Below are 18,507 nucleotides of genomic sequence, written 5' to 3' on the forward strand. Positions count from 1 at the left end.
TTATAGGAAATTCTTGTGAGAAAAGCAGGTTATCACTAAATTGTAATAAAGAAGATATCAGGAAGCACTCTAATGGAGAAAGCCTCATTAATCTTCATGGACCTCCTAGACTTCACAGTACTTCACTTTCTTATAATCCTCCTAATCATGAGGAACCTTCTCCTGAGCAATCTCCTATTGTTACCACAATTCCAGATGACAAAATGGTTACAAGATTTCAGGGTGACAAGCAACTTACTAAAAACTCAGATTTTTTAACACAAAGAAAGTATAAAGGAGAAAAGCCATACTCCTGTTCAGAATGTGGGAAATACTTTACAAAGAAATCAAAATTTGTTATACATAAGCGAAGTCACAAAGGAGAAAAGCCATTTTCATGTTTAGAGTGTGAGAAGTCCTTCACAAATAAAGGAAGTCTTATCATACATCAGAGAATTCACACAGGAGATAACCTGTATTCATGTTCAGAATGTGGGAAATGCTTTACATATAAATGGAGGCTCATTAAACATCAGAGAATTCATACTGGAAAGAAGCCATATTCATGTTCAGAATGTGGGAAATGCTTTACAGATAAAGGGAATCTTATTGCACATCAGAGAATTCACACAGGAGAAAAGCCATTTTCATGTTCAGAATGCGGGAAGTCTTTTACAGACAAAGGGTATCTTAAGAAACATCAGAAAATTCACACAGGAATGAAGCCATATTCATGTTCAGACTGTGGGAAATGCTTTAAAAATAAAGGGAGTCTTATTACACATCAGAAACTTCACACTGGAGAAAAGCCATATTCATGTTCAAAATGTGAGCAATCTTTTATATGTAAATCAAGGCTTGATACGCATGAGAAAATTCATACTGCAGAGAAGCCATATTCATGTCCACTGTGTGGGAAATGTTTTAGTCAAAAAAGTAATTTTGTTTATCATCAGAGAAGTCACACTGGAGAGAAGCCGTATTCATGTTCCGAATGTGGGAAATCTTTTGCAAGTAAATCAAACCTTAATATACACGAGAAAATTCACACTGCAAAGAAGCCATATTCATGTCCACTGTGTGGGAAATGTTTTAGTCAAAAAAGTAATTTTGTTTGTCATCAGAGAAATCACACTGGAGAGAAGCCGTATTCGTGTTCCGAATGTGGGAAATCTTTTGCAAGTAAACCAAACCTTACTATACATGAGAAAATTCACACTGCAGATAAGCCATATTCATGTCCACTGTGTGAGAGACGTTTTATACAAAAATATAATCTTGTTCTACATCAGAGAATTCACACTGGAGAGAAGCCGTATTCATGTGTACACTGTGAGAAATGCTTTACACATAAATCAAGTCTTGTGACACATGAGAGAAGTCACACAGGAGAGAAGCCGTATTCATGTTCCGAATGTGGGAAATCATTTACATGTAACTCCAGTCTTGCTATGCATGAGAGAATTCACACAGGGGTAAAGCCGTATTCATGTTCTGAATGTGGGAAATCTTTTATAATTAAATCAAAGCTTGCTGCACATGAGAAAATTCACACTGGAGTGAAGCCGTACTCCTGTTCCGAATGTGGGAAATCTTTTACAAGTAAATCAAAACTTACTATACATGAGAAAATTCACACTGGAGAGAAGCCGTATTCATGTCCACTGTGTGAGAGACGTTTTATACAAAAATATTATCTTGTTCTACATCAGAGAATTCACACTGGAGAGAAGCCGTATTCATGTGTACACTGTGAGAAATGCTTTACAGATAAATCAAGTCTTGTGACACATGAGAGAAGTCACACAGGAGAGAAGCCGTATTCATGTTCAGAATGTGGGAAATCTTTTACATGTAAATCAAGTCTTGCTAAACATGAGATAATTCACACTGGAGTGAAGCCATATTCATGTTCAGAATGTGAGAAATCGTTTATAATTAAATCAAGGCTTGCTGCACATGAGAGAATTCACACTGGAGAGAAGCCGTATTCATGTTCCAAATGTGGGAAATCTTTTACAAGTAAATCAGGACTTACTACACATGTGAAAATTCACACTGAAGAGAAGCCGTATTCATGTCCACTGTGTGAGAGACATTTTATACGAAAATATAATCTTTTTCTACATAAGAGAACCCATGAAGGAAAGAAATTGTAATTATGTTGACTTTGTTTTGTAAAATGTAATAAACGGTGGAAGGCCCAGGAGTGTCGTATATGTATTTTAAGATTAGTTGAAGACATTGGACCACTTTACATTTTTGCTGAATCGATTTGGTTCCAAATCACAATGTATGGGCAAATCGATCCAAAACAATTTGGGTGAAAAAATTAAAATGATCTGGATGTTTAACCCCTTTCTGACATCAGACGTACTATTCCGTCCATGTGACCCGGGCCAATTTGACCCTGGACGGAGTAGTACGTCTGAGTGATCGGCTGGGATCAGGGGGTACGCGTCTGATTGGCGCCGGGTATCAGCTGATTCTGACAGCTGGCACCCGGCACTAGGTGCCAGGAGCGGTCACAGACAGTAAGCGCTGTTCCCCGGTGGCAGGTGCTGAACACTGATCTCATCATTCTCCCCTGCTCTGCCAGCGATCAGCGCGAGCTGGGTAGAATGAGGAGTTACATTTAAGTAATAAGAGACAGCAGCTGCTGGGACTATTACTCCCATCAGCCTACCCCTGCTGCTACTAATAAAAGTGACAGCAGGAGCGGAGAATGGGAGTATTCATCTGCCGCTCCTGCGCTGTAACTAAATACGGTAATTTAAAAAAAAAAAATGGCATGGGTTCCCCACTATTTTTGATAACCAGCCAGATGAAATTCACAGCTGGGGCTGCAGCCCTCAGTTTTCAGCTTCAGCAAGGTTGGATATCAAGAATAGAGAGGTCCCCACTAGTGATGAACAAATATACTCGTTGCTGGGGTTTTACTGAGCACGCTCGGGTGATCTCCGTGTATTTGTTAGTGTTCAGAGATTAAGTTTTCATTGCCTCAGCTGAATGATTTACAGCTACTATCCAGACTGAGTACATGTGGGGGTTGCTGGTTGCTAGGGACTCTCCACATGTAATCAAGCAGGCTAATAGCTGTAAATCATTCTGCTGCCGCGATGAAAACTTAATTTCCGAACACTAACAAATACTCAGAGGTCACCCGAGGGAAAACCCGAGCAACAAGTACACTCGCTCATCACTAGTCCCCACACAATATTTTTTTTAATTACTTAAATAATTTAAAAAAAAAAAAGGTGTGGGGTCCCACCCATTTTTAACAACCAACCTTGCTAAAGCTCACAGCTGGGGGCTGGTATTCTCAGGCTGGTAAGGGGCCATGGATTTTGACCCCCCCAGCCTAAAAATAGCTGCCCAGAAAAGGCGCATCTATGAGATGCGCCAATTCTGGTGCTTTGCCCAGCTCTTGCCCTGTAGCAGTGGCAAGTGGGGTTCATATTTGTGAGGTTGTTGCCATGGGTGACATCAAGCCCACAGCTTAGTAATGGAGAAGCGTCTATAACAGACCTGGGCAAACTGCGGCCCGCGGGCCACATCCGGCCCCCTGAGTGTTTCTGTGTGGCCTGCTGACACAGCCAGCAGGCCAGAGAGGGACTGATCTATGAGTCTGATCTTTCTCAGAAGCGATTGTTGCCCCGCCCCTGTCGTCTCATTGGTGGATGCGGGGCTGCTCAGTTCCCAGCTTGCAGAGCTGCTGAAACCTATGCAGGTCTGGAGGCAGAGCGGTCAGGACCGGAGGAGGGAAGCATGGACTACAACACACATCTGCTGCAGATAATGGGCAGGTAGCTTAAAGGTACTGTCACACTAGACGATATCGCTAGCGATCCGTGACGTTGCAGCGTCCTCGCTAGCGATATCGTCCAGTGTGACAGGCAGCAGCGATCAGGCCCCTGCTGTGCTGTCGCTGGTCGGGGAAGAAAGTCCAGAACTTTATTTCGTCGCTGGACTCCCCGCAGACATCGCTGAATCGGCGTGTGTGACACCGATTCAGCGATGTCTTCACTGGTAACCAGGGTAAACATCGGGTAACTAAGCGCAGGGCCGCGCTTAGTAACCCGATGTTTACCCTGGTTACCAGCGTAAAAAAACAAACAGTACATACTTACATTCAGCTGTCTGTCCCTTGCCGTCTGGTTCCTGCCTTGACTGCTGGCCATAAAGTGAAAGCAGAGCACAGCCACAGCGGTGAGTCACCGCTGTGTGACTCACCGCTGTGCTGTGCTTTCACTTTCACTTTGCGGCCAGCAGTCAGTGCAGGAACCAGACGGCAAGGGACAGACAGCTGAATGTAAGTATGTACTGTTTGTTTTTTTACGCTGGTAACCAGGGTAAACATCGGGTTACTAAGCGCGGCCCTGCGCTTAGTTACCCGATGTTTACCCTGGTTACCGGGGACCTCGGGATCGTTGGTCGCTGGAGAGCTGTCTGTGTGACAGCTCTCCAGCGACCAAACAGCGACGCTGCAGCGATCCGGATCGTTGTCGGTATCGCTGCAGTGTCGCTATGTGTGACGGTACCTTTAGAGGAGCCCAGATACCACCTGGGAAGTAGCATCCTGTGTCTGCTGTGCTGAGGAGGTCACAGCACCTGCATTGCCTCCTTTCACACTGTGGAATGAAAGTTGTGGGGCTGTAGTTTAGGTTCAGGGAGAGCAGCTTATTAGTAGCCATTGCGTCTCCCTGGATCTTCCTGGCAGCTGAATGGGGATAAAACACTTGGGCTGAGTATTCCCACTGAATATGGGGTCCAGCAGTGAAGTACCCCCTCACCCCCACTACATACATATTCTATGTGCTCCCCAAACTGCTCTTCTGCCCCCACCATGTATGCCTCCTCACCTCTGTATGTGAGGGTTAATCCTTACCTCCCTGTTTGCTCCCAGCTTGTACTGTTGTATGTCCTGTGCAGGAGAGGTAAGGGTTAAGTCCCCCATAGTGCTCCCCCTGTGATCTGTGGTTTATCACATCCTCTCCAGACCGTTCCCCCTGTTGAAGTTTATGGGTGTGCAAAAAATAAAAAAATTGGATCCCATATGAATCATCCATATAGCATCTGATTTTTACGAATACATTTCCATTACTAACACAGGACACTGTATTTCTTCTTTTAAATTTTATTCACTTCTGCTCTATAAAAATGGATGCCATACAGATGACAATACAGATGGAAAATCGTCTTTTTCTGGACGAAAATCCTGATTTTTTTTATATGCTCATGTAAATTTCATCACATAAGCAACTGCTTTTTAAAAAGTCATGGTTTTGGACCGCCCCTTGAAGTTCAGCCGATTGGTTCGGCCCTCCACAGCAGGGCCAGTTTCTGAGGTGGCCCCTTGGGAAAATTAATTGCCCACCCCTGGTCTATAAGATACCTGTCCATTGCTAATCCTATAGTGGTATGGTAAATAAAGACACAGCCAGAATAAAGTCCTTTATTAGAAAAAATAGACACCTCTAATAATCTTAATTAAACTATACTTACAACCTCGCCTAATTCCACCGAAGCTCTTGATCTTCAGTAATAAAAGTAAAATAAAAAAACTAACAATATACCATATCTGTCCGTCGTTGTGTCCCACACAGTAATCCATTTCTGGGCAGAGGCGTAGCTAGGGTTTTGGTTCGGGAGGCGAAGCTTCTGAGTGGGCCCCTAACCAGGTAACCTTAATTACAACTCGGTGACGCACCCTAATAGTGGATGTAGGAGAACCTCAGCAGATGACCACGCACTTACTGAAAATAATGTCTATGTAAAGACCAATATGGATATTACCGCCATATGGTCAGTGGTACCAGTCCTGCAGAACATATAATAGATCACCGCACAATTACAGATAATGACTTACCGCTGACGTTCTTTCTGATGGAATCGTTCACTTTTTCCATCTGGCCCAGACCAATATGACAACTTTTTCTAGCCTCGGCTGCAGAGATTACAAGAAAGACACATTTCATGTCTCATATTTTCAGCACTGTATCAAAGGGACTATTCCCAACCTGCACAAACTCCTCATCCTGCTGATACCCCAATACTGAGCCGTACTGCTGCAATATGTGTCCCTACTATGCACCTATTGTGCAGTTCTCTGTGCCCTGTAAATTCTAAAGTAACCCTCTATAATATAGTAATGGCAGGTGCAAGTGCCCTAGAAAACAGTGCCCACGTTTTGTCCCCGAAAAAGTAATATTGCCCTGTGTGTGCCCCTTTGACACTCCTAGTAACCTGAAGGTTCCCCTATAACAATGAGTGTCCACTTTACATTTAATAATGTCCCGAGTCTCCCCCCTTTAAAACTCCCCTCTACACAATATGATGCTCTCTTACAGTCTAATACCCCCTCCATGGCCGGACTGGGACTAAAATTCAGCCCTTGCATTTGAAGTTACACAAGCCAAATTACCATATTACAGTGCCCGCAAAATTTGTCCAACTGACATGGACGTATGAGATGGCAGTATAAATATAGCAATGCGATATTTTTTTTTGTGTGTGTTTGTTTTAACAATTTATTTTTGAGGGTGTTTTCAGGCCCAACTGCAGCACACCAAATGCCATATAAAATTTTTCAGCTCAAAAAAAAAAAAAGCTGATATAAAGCAAGGCAAATTTGCTCACCTGAAATGGACGTATAAGACTGCAGTATAAATATAGCGATGCTACTAGGATCCAACCAAGTCGGGCTGTAGCTTTTGACGCACAACTGCCGCAGTATAAATGGTGTATTATATTTCCTGGCTCAGAACAATTTGCAGTATTAAGAGCAAAAAGAATATCAGTTGCAGCATAAAGGACATAAAATTCCCCCTAACCTGTCCTACACAATCCCTTCAGCACAACCTCTCCCTAAGTGCTGCTAACAGCAGTATTACTATAGATTATTAATAGCCCTAAGAAGGGCGGTGGTTGTTGGACTTCACAACGCAGCGTCAATCCTGTCTCACTCTCACCAGCACCTCTCCCTACGCTGCCTGTGTCTGGGTACAGTGAGCATGGTGTCACGGGTCTTATATAGACCTGATGATGCTATGCGGCCAATCACAGTAGTGGAACAGCCAAGATGGCTGCGGCATTACAGTGACTGGCAGGCAATCCCTGCATCCTTATTGGCTGTCTAAAATGAACCACACATGCGGGGCGGGGACTCGAGTTCATGCTTGAGCATTAAAAAAATACACGCCGAGTAACTAGCATCCCAAACACCATAATGCTCGAGTGAGGAACAAGTAGTGATGAGCATGCTGATGATGGAACGAGGAACGAGTAGTGACGAGCATGCTGATGATGGAGCGAGGAACGAGTAGTAACGAGCATGCTGATGATGGAGCGAGGAACAAGTAGTGATGAGCATGTTGATGATGGAGCGAGGATCAAGTAGTGATGAGCATGCTGATGATGGAGCGAGGAACGAGTAGTGATGAGCATGCTGATGATGGAGCGAGGAACGAGTAGTGACGAGCATGCTGATGATGGAACGAGTAGTGACGAGCATGCTGATGATGGAGCGAGGAACGAGTAGTGATGAGCATGCTGATGATGGAGCGAGGAACGAGTAGTGACGAGCATGCTGATGATGGAGCGAGGAACGAGTAGTGACGAGCATGCTGATGATGGAGCGAGGAACGAGTAGTGACGAGCACGCTGATGATGGAGCGAGTAGTGACGAGCATGCTGATGATGGAGCGAGGAACGAGTAGTGACGAGCATGCTGATGATGGAGCGAGGAACGAGTAGTGACGAGCATGCTGATGATGGAGCGAGGAACGAGTAGTGACGAGCATGCTGATGATGGAGCGAGGAACGAGTAGTGACGAGCATCCTGATGATGGAGCGAGGAACGAGTAGTGACGAGCATGCTGATGATGGAGCGAGGAACGAGTAGTGACGAGCATGCTGATGATGGAGCGAGGAACGAGTAGTGACGAGCATCCTGATGATGGAGCGAGGAACGAGTAGTGACGAGCATGCTGATGATGGAGCGAGGAACGAGTAGTGACAAGTAGAGATGAGCGAACAGTAAAGTTCGGCGACCATACCGAACACCTACTGTTCGGGCATGGACACCGAACACGGACTTCACCAGGAAGTTCGGGTGCAAACACCGCTTCTGATCGGCGATGAAATCAACCACACCCGTCAGAGAGCCGCGGTTCCCACGCTGTCAAAAGATAACTAGCCTGGCTAAAGCTGACAGCTGAGGGTTGCAGCCCCCCAGCTGTGAGTTTTGTCTGGCTGGTTAGCAAAAATACAGGGGAATCCATGCCCTTTTTTAAAATTATTTATTTACAGTGCAGGATTGGCTAATACAGTGTTTCTCAACTCCAGTCCTCAAGACCCACCAACAGGCCAAGTTATCAGGATTTCCATAGGTGATGGAGTTAATGCTGAAGCAGGTGATGAAATTATCACCTTAACTTTATACCTCTAATCACAGATGAGTGCTTACGCTCTCTTTTGACAGCGTGGGAACCGCGGCTCTCTGACCGGCGGGGATGATTTCACCGCCGATCAGAAGTGGTGTTTGCCGCGCTGTCAGCGTTTCACAGTGGCATTTAATGGGTTAACAACCACGGGAGGATCGCGGTTTTCCCCGCGTCCATTAGCGGCACATGTCAGCTGATCAGATCAGCTGTCATGTGTCAGAAAAAGTGTGGGCTCGTCGCCAGAGCCCGCACCAAACTGGGGGAGGTGTCCAATGACTGAACATTGGTTGTTAAGAGGGCTAATGATGGGGGGTGACCTTTGGCCGACACACGGAAATCACATGTGCAGGGGGCTTGTCTTAGTTATCCCACCACTGGGATGAAAACACAAACCAGGCTATGGACCTATCAATTTACCGCAGGAGCTTATTTTAGTTATCCCACTGCTGCTACAATATGTCACGAACTACAGAGATTTATGTATATCTCGCTTTCCAGTTCTGCTTCGGAACTTGCAGCTCTCCGGCGCCCCCTTTACCCTCAGGTCAGTCAGAGAACTATACCTGGGATAATTTAGTCACCGGATGGGCTGCTTCACTGTGGACTGGCTAGCAGGCGCGCTGCAGCGAGGGAATTATAAATGCTCAGGCCGCAGCCAGACAATAGGTTATAACACCCCATTCCGTCACTGCCAGCTTTACCCACCTAGCCCAGAACACACTTCTCTGCCACCAGCTCAGATTCCTCAACAGAGGGGTTCGAGCCAACCCAAATTAGTAGCATAATTAACTTCAGGCACGTGAAAATTCGCTATAGAACATGGAGAGACGACTAGTAATTTTATAGTTTACTCCAAAAGGTTGGCAGTGTTTACAAAAGGTATATAAAGATTTTACAATACGAGATAATCAAAGTATGTACAAGCAATTACAAAAACACAGGGATTAAAGAAGATAAACACTCACATGTTGCTTAGATCATCCTAGCTAACCATGCTGGTGGGCAGAGCCAGACATCCCGATTCATCAGAGGGTCTTGGTGCAACAGCTTCTCAGACAAGACTGAAGGCTGGACTGACTGGCAGTAACTTATACTTGTAGGCTACCATCACTAAAGGGGCTGGTGTACATGCACCCTCCCCTAGCTGCCTGGGTGCACATTTTGGTTAAAAACTTATGAGTATTATAAGTGTGTTTGAGAAACTAGCAGAATAACGGCACACCCATCACTCATCTTGTATTGAAATTAGCTTTCTAATGAGTCTAAACTCTGGCTAGCTCTTCCACTTTGTTTAGGAGAATTCCATTTCTCGAGTTCTCTTGGTGCTAACATTTAGCAAAAGGCCCTGTAGCGACGCTCTATCAAAGCACGTTCTAAATATGTATCTGTCATATTTCTATCATACACTGGCGTCGCATTATGGCTTCTTTAATATCTCCCCCCATACAGCAAACCCATGTGTTTAGGAGACAAAGAACATTCCTGGCTGTGAGAAGGAAGAGGAGAACAGAGCCCCACACTAGAGTTTCAAGTTACACAGGGTCTTGGTCATAGGGTTTTGTACCTATACCAGCAAATGCAGTGGGAAGGGAAAGAAGGGGGTCGGAGTAGCCCACAGCGTGTGTCTTGTAAAGCTAGGCAGATACTCAAACATGGCTTATTCACATTATCGTGTAAAGAAAAGGAGAAAAAGATCCGTGCATACAAAGCGCACACTCAAAATAACAAAGCAATATTGAAATTATGTGCAATATTTATTAGTAGACATAATAAAACCATTAAAAGACAAAACACATCACCAAAAGTCCCATATGACTATGACATATAACAATATAATGTCAAGGCAAAGTACAGCATATATGTGTGTGCACACACAGGTAATTAACCCTGGAAAACAATATCAATACCAATTCCAATAAATAAATCTTGAATCACATGTAATCTCACATCGGGCGTCCCCAGGGAGACAGAGAAAAAAAAACCTTTTACAAGATCACAATAAATCTTGATATAGAAATATATACCCCTCTTAGGAGGTAGAAAAATAAGCAGTTCCCTGATTGTGTAAGGAATGGAGGAACGCTAAAGGCAATTGCAAGAGATGAGAAAAAAAGAAGAAAAAGGGGGGACGTTCAGGATGGAACAACCATCCGATTACCAGATGAATCAGTGGAATGGTCGTCAGGGCATGAAATCCAGGGGTAAATAGCCAAGAGACCGAGGCGATGTGGGGAGCCCCACACGTATCGCTGCAAGCAGCAGCTTCATCAGGGGAAGTGTGCTGGGGAAAGGGATCAACCAATTTTAAATAGTGGAGCAATCAGGTATAATATGTGGCCGATGTGTAGAAAGGAAAAAACAAATCTTATGTTTTATGGGTTTTGTTTGTTTTTTTTGCTTGTGACCAGTGGGGTACCGCAGGGGTCGGTATTGGGACCTGTTCTCTTCAACATATTCATTAATGATCTGGTAGAAGGTTTACACAGTAAAATATCGATATTTGCAGATGATACAAAACTATGTAAAGCAGTTAATACAAGAGAAGATAGTATTCTGCTACAGATAGATCTGGATAAGTTGGAAACTTGGGCTGAAAGGTGGCAGATGAGGTTTAACAATGATAAATGTAAGGTTATACACATGGGAAGAAGGAATCAATATCACCATTACACACTGAATGGGAAACCACTGGGTAAATCTGACAGGGAGAAGGACTTGGGGATCCTAGTTAATGATAAACTTACCTGGAGCAGCCAGTGCCAGGCAGCAGCTGCCAAGGCAAACAGGATCATGGGGTGCATTAAAAGAGGTCTGGATACACATGATGAGAGCATTATACTGCCTCTGTACAAATCCCTAGTTAGACCGCACATGGAGTACTGTGTCCAGTTTTGGGCACCGGTGCTCAGGAAGGATATAATGGAACTAGAGAGAGTACAAAGGAGGGCAACAAAATTAATAAAGGGGATGGGAGAACTACAATACCCAGATAGATTAGCGAAATTAGGATTATTTAGTCTAGAAAAAAGACGACTGAGGGGCGATGTAATAACCATGTATAAGTATATAAGGGGACAATACCAGGGATTCAAGCTTCAGGAGGCTAATTTGCATATTCCAGGTGCCTTCTGGGAGAAGCGAAGTCTCCCTAAGCTAGAAGATCGTTGGGTACAGCCGGGACCAGCTGCTTCGAAAGCATCACCAAACCAGGGATTCAAGCTTCAGGAGGCTAATTTGCATATTCCAGGTGCCTTCTGGGAGGAGCGAAGTCTCCCTAAGCTAGAAGATCGTTGGGTACAGCCGGGACCAGCTGCTTCGAAAGCATCACCAAACCAGGGATTCAAGCTTCAGGAGGCTAATTTGCATATTCCAGGTGCCTTCTGGGAGAAGCGAAGTCTCCCTAAGCTAGAAGATCGTTGGGTACAGCCGGGACCAGCTGCTTCGAAAGCATCACCAAACCAGGGATTCAAGCTTCAGGAGGCTAATTTGCATATTCCAGGTGCCTTCTGGGAGGAGCGAAGTCTCCCTAAGCTAGAAGATCGTTGGGTACAGCCGGGACCAGCTGCTTCGAAAGCATCACCAAACCAGGGATTCAAGCTTCAGGAGGCTAATTTGCATATTCCAGGTGCCTTCTGGGAGAAGCGAAGTCTCCCTAAGCTAGAAGATCGTTGGGTACAGCCGGGACCAGCTGCTTCGAAAGCATCACCAAACCAGGGATTCAAGCTTCAGGAGGCTAATTTGCATATTCCAGGTGCCTTCTGGGAGAAGCGAAGTCTCCCTAAGCTAGAAGATCGTTGGGTACAGCCGGGACCAGCTGCTTCGAAAGCATCACCAAACCAGGGATTCAAGCTTCAGGAGGCTAATTTGCATATTCCAGGTGCCTTCTGGGAGGAGCGAAGTCTCCCTAAGCTAGAAGATCGTTGGGTACAGCCGGGACCAGCTGCTTCGAAAGCATCACCAAACCAGGGATTCAAGCTTCAGGAGGCTAATTTGCATATTCCAGGTGCCTTCTGGGAGAAGCGAAGTCTCCCTAAGCTAGAAGATCGTTGGGTACAGCCGGGACCAGCTGCTTCGAAAGCATCACCAAACCAGGGATTCAAGCTTCAGGAGGCTAATTTGCATATTCCAGGTGCCTTCTGGGAGGAGCGAAGTCTCCCTAAGCTAGAAGATCGTTGGGTACAGCCGGGACCAGCTGCTTCGAAAGCATCACCAAACCAGGGATTCAAGCTTCAGGAGGCTAATTTGCATATTCCAGGTGCCTTCTGGGAGAAGCGAAGTCTCCCTAAGCTAGAAGATCGTTGGGTACAGCCGGGACCAGCTGCTTCGAAAGCATCACCAAACCAGGGATTCAAGCTTCAGGAGGCTAATTTGCATATTCCAGGTGCCTTCTGGGAGAAGCGAAGTCTCCCTAAGCTAGAAGATCGTTGGGTACAGCCGGGACCAGCTGCTTCGAAAGCATCACCAAACCAGGGATTCAAGCTTCAGGAGGCTAATTTGCATATTCCAGGTGCCTTCTGGGAGGAGCGAAGTCTCCCTAAGCTAGAAGATCGTTGGGTACAGCCGGGACCAGCTGCTTCGAAAGCATCACCAAACCAGGGATTCAAGCTTCAGGAGGCTAATTTGCATATTCCAGGTGCCTTCTGGGAGAAGCGAAGTCTCCCTAAGCTAGAAGATCGTTGGGTACAGCCGGGACCAGCTGCTTCGAAAGCATCACCAAACCAGGGATTCAAGCTTCAGGAGGCTAATTTGCATATTCCAGGTGCCTTCTGGGAGAAGCGAAGTCTCCCTAAGCTAGAAGATCGTTGGGTACAGCCGGGACCAGCTGCTTCGAAAGCATCACCAAACCAGGGATTCAAGCTTCAGGAGGCTAATTTGCATATTCCAGGTGCCTTCTGGGAGGAGCGAAGTCTCCCTAAGCTAGAAGATCGTTGGGTACAGCCGGGACCAGCTGCTTCGAAAGCATCACCAAACCAGGGATTCAAGCTTCAGGAGGCTAATTTGCATATTCCAGGTGCCTTCTGGGAGAAGCGAAGTCTCCCTAAGCTAGAAGATCGTTGGGTACAGCCGGGACCAGCTGCTTCGAAAGCATCACCAAACCAGGGATTCAAGCTTCAGGAGGCTAATTTGCATATTCCAGGTGCCTTCTGGGAGGAGCGAAGTCTCCCTAAGCTAGAAGATCGTTGGGTACAGCCGGGACCAGCTGCTTCGAAAGCATCACCAAACCAGGGATTCAAGCTTCAGGAGGCTAATTTGCATATTCCAGGTGCCTTCTGGGAGAAGCGAAGTCTCCCTAAGCTAGAAGATCGTTGGGTACAGCCGGGACCAGCTGCTTCGAAAGCATCACCAAACCAGGGATTCAAGCTTCAGGAGGCTAATTTGCATATTCCAGGTGCCTTCTGGGAGGAGCGAAGTCTCCCTAAGCTAGAAGATCGTTGGGTACAGCCGGGACCAGCTGCTTCGAAAGCATCACCAAACCAGGGATTCAAGCTTCAGGAGGCTAATTTGCATATTCCAGGTGCCTTCTGGGAGAAGCGAAGTCTCCCTAAGCTAGAAGATCGTTGGGTACAGCCGGGACCAGCTGCTTCGAAAGCATCACCAAACCAGGGATTCAAGCTTCAGGAGGCTAATTTGCATATTCCAGGTGCCTTCTGGGAGAAGCGAAGTCTCCCTAAGCTAGAAGATCGTTGGGTACAGCCGGGACCAGCTGCTTCGAAAGCATCACCAAACCAGGGATTCAAGCTTCAGGAGGCTAATTTGCATATTCCAGGTGCCTTCTGGGAGGAGCGAAGTCTCCCTAAGCTAGAAGATCGTTGGGTACAGCCGGGACCAGCTGCTTCGAAAGCATCACCAAACCAGGGATTCAAGCTTCAGGAGGCTAATTTGCATATTCCAGGTGCCTTCTGGGAGAAGCGAAGTCTCCCTAAGCTAGAAGATCGTTGGGTACAGCCGGGACCAGCTGCTTCGAAAGCATCACCAAACCAGGGATTCAAGCTTCAGGAGGCTAATTTGCATATTCCAGGTGCCTTCTGGGAGAAGCGAAGTCTCCCTAAGCTAGAAGATCGTTGGGTACAGCCGGGACCAGCTGCTTCGAAAGCATCACCAAACCAGGGATTCAAGCTTCAGGAGGCTAATTTGCATATTCCAGGTGCCTTCTGGGAGGAGCGAAGTCTCCCTAAGCTAGAAGATCGTTGGGTACAGCCGGGACCAGCTGCTTCGAAAGCATCACCAAACCAGGGATTCAAGCTTCAGGAGGCTAATTTGCATATTCCAGGTGCCTTCTGGGAGAAGCGAAGTCTCCCTAAGCTAGAAGATCGTTGGGTACAGCCGGGACCAGCTGCTTCGAAAGCATCACCAAACCAGGGATTCAAGCTTCAGGAGGCTAATTTGCATATTCCAGGTGCCTTCTGGGAGAAGCGAAGTCTCCCTAAGCTAGAAGATCGTTGGGTACAGCCGGGACCAGCTGCTTCGAAAGCATCACCAAACCAGGGATTCAAGCTTCAGGAGGCTAATTTGCATATTCCAGGTGCCTTCTGGGAGGAGCGAATTCTCCCTAAGCTAGAAGATCGTTGGGTACAGCCGGGACCAGCTGCTTCGAAAGCATCACCAAACCAGGGATTCAAGCTTCAGGAGGCTAATTTGCATATTCCAGGTGCCTTCTGGGAGAAGCGAAGTCTCCCTAAGCTAGAAGATCGTTGGGTACAGCCGGGACCAGCTGCTTCGAAAGCATCACCAAACCAGGGATTCAAGCTTCAGGAGGCTAATTTGCATATTCCAGGTGCCTTCTGGGAGGAGCGAAGTCTCCCTAAGCTAGAAGATCGTTGGGTACAGCCGGGACCAGCTGCTTCGAAAGCATCACCAAACCAGGGATTCAAGCTTCAGGAGGCTAATTTGCATATTCCAGGTGCCTTCTGGGAGAAGCGAAGTCTCCCTAAGCTAGAAGATCGTTGGGTACAGCCGGGACCAGCTGCTTCGAAAGCATCACCAAACCAGGGATTCAAGCTTCAGGAGGCTAATTTGCATATTCCAGGTGCCTTCTGGGAGGAGCGAAGTCTCCCTAAGCTAGAAGATCGTTGGGTACAGCCGGGACCAGCTGCTTCGAAAGCATCACCAAACCAGGGATTCAAGCTTCAGGAGGCTAATTTGCATATTCCAGGTGCCTTCTGGGAGAAGCGAAGTCTCCCTAAGCTAGAAGATCGTTGGGTACAGCCGGGACCAGCTGCTTCGAAAGCATCACCAAACCAGGGATTCAAGCTTCAGGAGGCTAATTTGCATATTCCAGGTGCCTTCTGGGAGGAGCGAAGTCTCCCTAAGCTAGAAGATCGTTGGGTACAGCCGGGACCAGCTGCTTCGAAAGCATCACCAAACCAGGGATTCAAGCTTCAGGAGGCTAATTTGCATATTCCAGGTGCCTTCTGGGAGAAGCGAAGTCTCCCTAAGCTAGAAGATCGTTGGGTACAGCCGGGACCAGCTGCTTCGAAAGCATCACCAAACCAGGGATTCAAGCTTCAGGAGGCTAATTTGCATATTCCAGGTGCCTTCTGGGAGGAGCGAATTCTCCCTAAGCTAGAAGATCGTTGGGTACAGCCGGGACCAGCTGCTTCGAAAGCATCACCAAACCAGGGATTCAAGCTTCAGGAGGCTAATTTGCATATTCCAGGTGCCTTCTGGGAGAAGCGAAGTCTCCCTAAGCTAGAAGATCGTTGGGTACAGCCGGGACCAGCTGCTTCGAAAGCATCACCAAACCAGGGATTCAAGCTTCAGGAGGCTAATTTGCATATTCCAGGTGCCTTCTGGGAGAAGCGAAGTCTCCCTAAGCTAGAAGATCGTTGGGTACAGCCGGGACCAGCTGCTTCGAAAGCATCACCAAACCAGGGATTCAAGCTTCAGGAGGCTAATTTGCATATTCCAGGTGCCTTCTGGGAGGAGCGAAGTCTCCCTAAGCTAGAAGATCGTTGGGTACAGCCGTGACCAGCTGCTTCGAAAGCATCACCAAACCAGGGATTCAAGCTTCAGGAGGCTAATTTGCATATTCCAGGTGCCTTCTGGGAGGAGCGAAGTCTCCCTAAGCTAGAAGATCGTTGGGTACAGCCGGGACCAGCTGCTTCGAAAGCATCACCAAACCAGGGATTCAAGCTTCAGGAGGCTAATTTGCATATTCCAGGTGCCTTCTGGGAGAAGCGAAGTCTCCCTAAGCTAGAAGATCGTTGGGTACAGCCGGGACCAGCTGCTTCGAAAGCATCACCAAACCAGGGATTCAAGCTTCAGGAGGCTAATTTGCATATTCCACGTGCCTTCTGGGAGGAGCGAAGTCTCCCTAAGCTAGAAGATCGTTGGGTACAGCCGGGACCAGCTGCTTCGAAAATATAATCTTGTTCTACATCAGAGAATTCACACTGGAGAGAAGCCGTATTCATGTGTACACTGTGAGAAATGCTTTAAACATAAATCAAGTCTTGTGACACATGAGAGAAGTCACACAGGAGAGAAACCGTATTCATGTTCCGAATGTGGGAAATCATTTACATGTAACTCCAGTCTTGCTATGCATGAGAGAATTCACACAGGGGTAAAGCCGTATTCATGTTCTGAATGTGGGAAATCTTTTATAATTAAATCAAAGCTTGCTGCACATGAGAAAATTCACACTGGAGTGAAGCCGTACTCCTGTTCCGAATGTGGGAAATCTTTTACAAGTAAATCAAAACTTACTATACATGAGAAAATTCACACTGGAGAGAAGCCGTATTCATGTCCACTGTGTGAGAGACGTTTTATACAAAAATATTATCTTGTTCTACATCAGAGAATTCACACTGGAGAGAAGCCGTATTCATGTGTACACTGTGAGAAATGCTTTACAGATAAATCAAGTCTTGTGACACATGAGAGAAGTCACACAGGAGAGAAGCCGTATTCATGTTCAGAATGTGGGAAATCTTTTACATGTAAATCAAGTCTTGCTAAACATGAGATAATTCACACTGGAGTGAAGCCATATTCATGTTCAGAATGTGAGAAATCGTTTATAATTAAATCAAGGCTTGCTGCACATGAGAGAATTCACACTGGAGAGAAGCCGTATTCATGTTCCAAATGTGGGAAATCTTTTACAAGTAAATCAGGACTTACTACACATGTGAAAATTCACACTGAAGAGAAGCCGTATTCATGTCCACTGTGTGAGAGACATTTTATACGAAAATATAATCTTTTTCTACATAAGAGAACCCATGAAGGAAAGAAATTGTAATTATGTTGACTTTGTTTTGTAAAATGTAATAAACGGTGGAAGGCCCAGGAGTGTCGTATATGTATTTTAAGATTAGTTGAAGACATTGGACCACTTTACATTTTTGCTGAATCGATTTGGTTCCAAATCACAATGTATGGGCAAATCGATCCAAAACAATTTGGGTGAAAAAATTAAAATGATCTGGATGTTTAACCCCTTTCTGACATCAGACGTACTATTCCGTCCATGTGACCCGGGCCAATTTGACCCTGGACGGAGTAGTACGTCTGAGTGATCGGCTGGGATCAGGGGGTACGCGTCTGATTGGCGCCGGGTATCAGCTGATTCTGACAGCTGGCACCCGGCACTAGGTGCCAGGAGCGGTCACAGACAGTAAGCGCTGTTCCCCGGTGGCAGGTGCTGAACACTGATCTCATCATTCTCCCCTGCTCTGCCAGCGATCAGCGCGAGCTGGGTAGAATGAGGAGTTACATTTAAGTAATAAGAGACAGCAGCTGCTGGGACTATTACTCCCATCAGCCTACCCCTGCTGCTACTAATAAAAGTGACAGCAGGAGCGGAGAATGGGAGTATTCATCTGCCGCTCCTGCGCTGTAACTAAATACGGTAATTTAAAAAAAAAAAAATGGCATGGGTTCCCCACTATTTTTGATAACCAGCCAGATGAAATTCACAGCTGGGGCTGCAGCCCTCAGTTTTCAGCTTCAGCAAGGTTGGATATCAAGAATAGAGAGGTCCCCACTAGTGATGAACAAATATACTCGTTGCTGGGGTTTTACTGAGCACGCTCGGGTGATCTCCGTGTATTTGTTAGTGTTCAGAGATTAAGTT

General features: G+C 46.2%; 2 protein-coding genes across 3 annotated transcripts in view; both read left to right on the top strand.

Annotated features, from left to right (window-relative positions):
• LOC138657405 (zinc finger protein 585A-like) overlaps nt 1-2,183 on the top strand; it is a 129,193-nt gene extending 127,010 nt beyond the window's left edge. For both annotated transcript variants that reach the window (XM_069745170.1, XM_069745169.1), the window contains exon 11: nt 7-2,183. In XM_069745170.1, the coding sequence (XP_069601271.1) occupies nt 7-2,138 (2,132 nt within the window). In that variant the 3' untranslated portion in view covers nt 2,139-2,183. The remainder of the gene's footprint in view (nt 1-6) is intronic.
• A 5,707-nt stretch (nt 2,184-7,890) lies between these two features.
• On the top strand, nt 7,891-17,718 carry LOC138658133 (zinc finger protein 300-like). The gene is made up of 2 exons (XM_069745671.1): nt 7,891-7,952; nt 16,764-17,718. The coding sequence occupies exons 1-2, from the start codon at nt 7,891-7,893 to the stop codon at nt 17,671-17,673; spliced, it is 972 nt and encodes a 323-aa protein (XP_069601772.1). The 3' UTR covers nt 17,674-17,718.
• Nucleotides 17,719-18,507: the final 789 nt, after the last annotated feature.

The sequence above is a fragment of the Ranitomeya imitator genome, chromosome 1 (genome assembly GCF_032444005.1).
Source record: "Ranitomeya imitator isolate aRanImi1 chromosome 1, aRanImi1.pri, whole genome shotgun sequence".
NCBI lineage: Eukaryota > Metazoa > Chordata > Amphibia > Anura > Dendrobatidae > Ranitomeya > Ranitomeya imitator.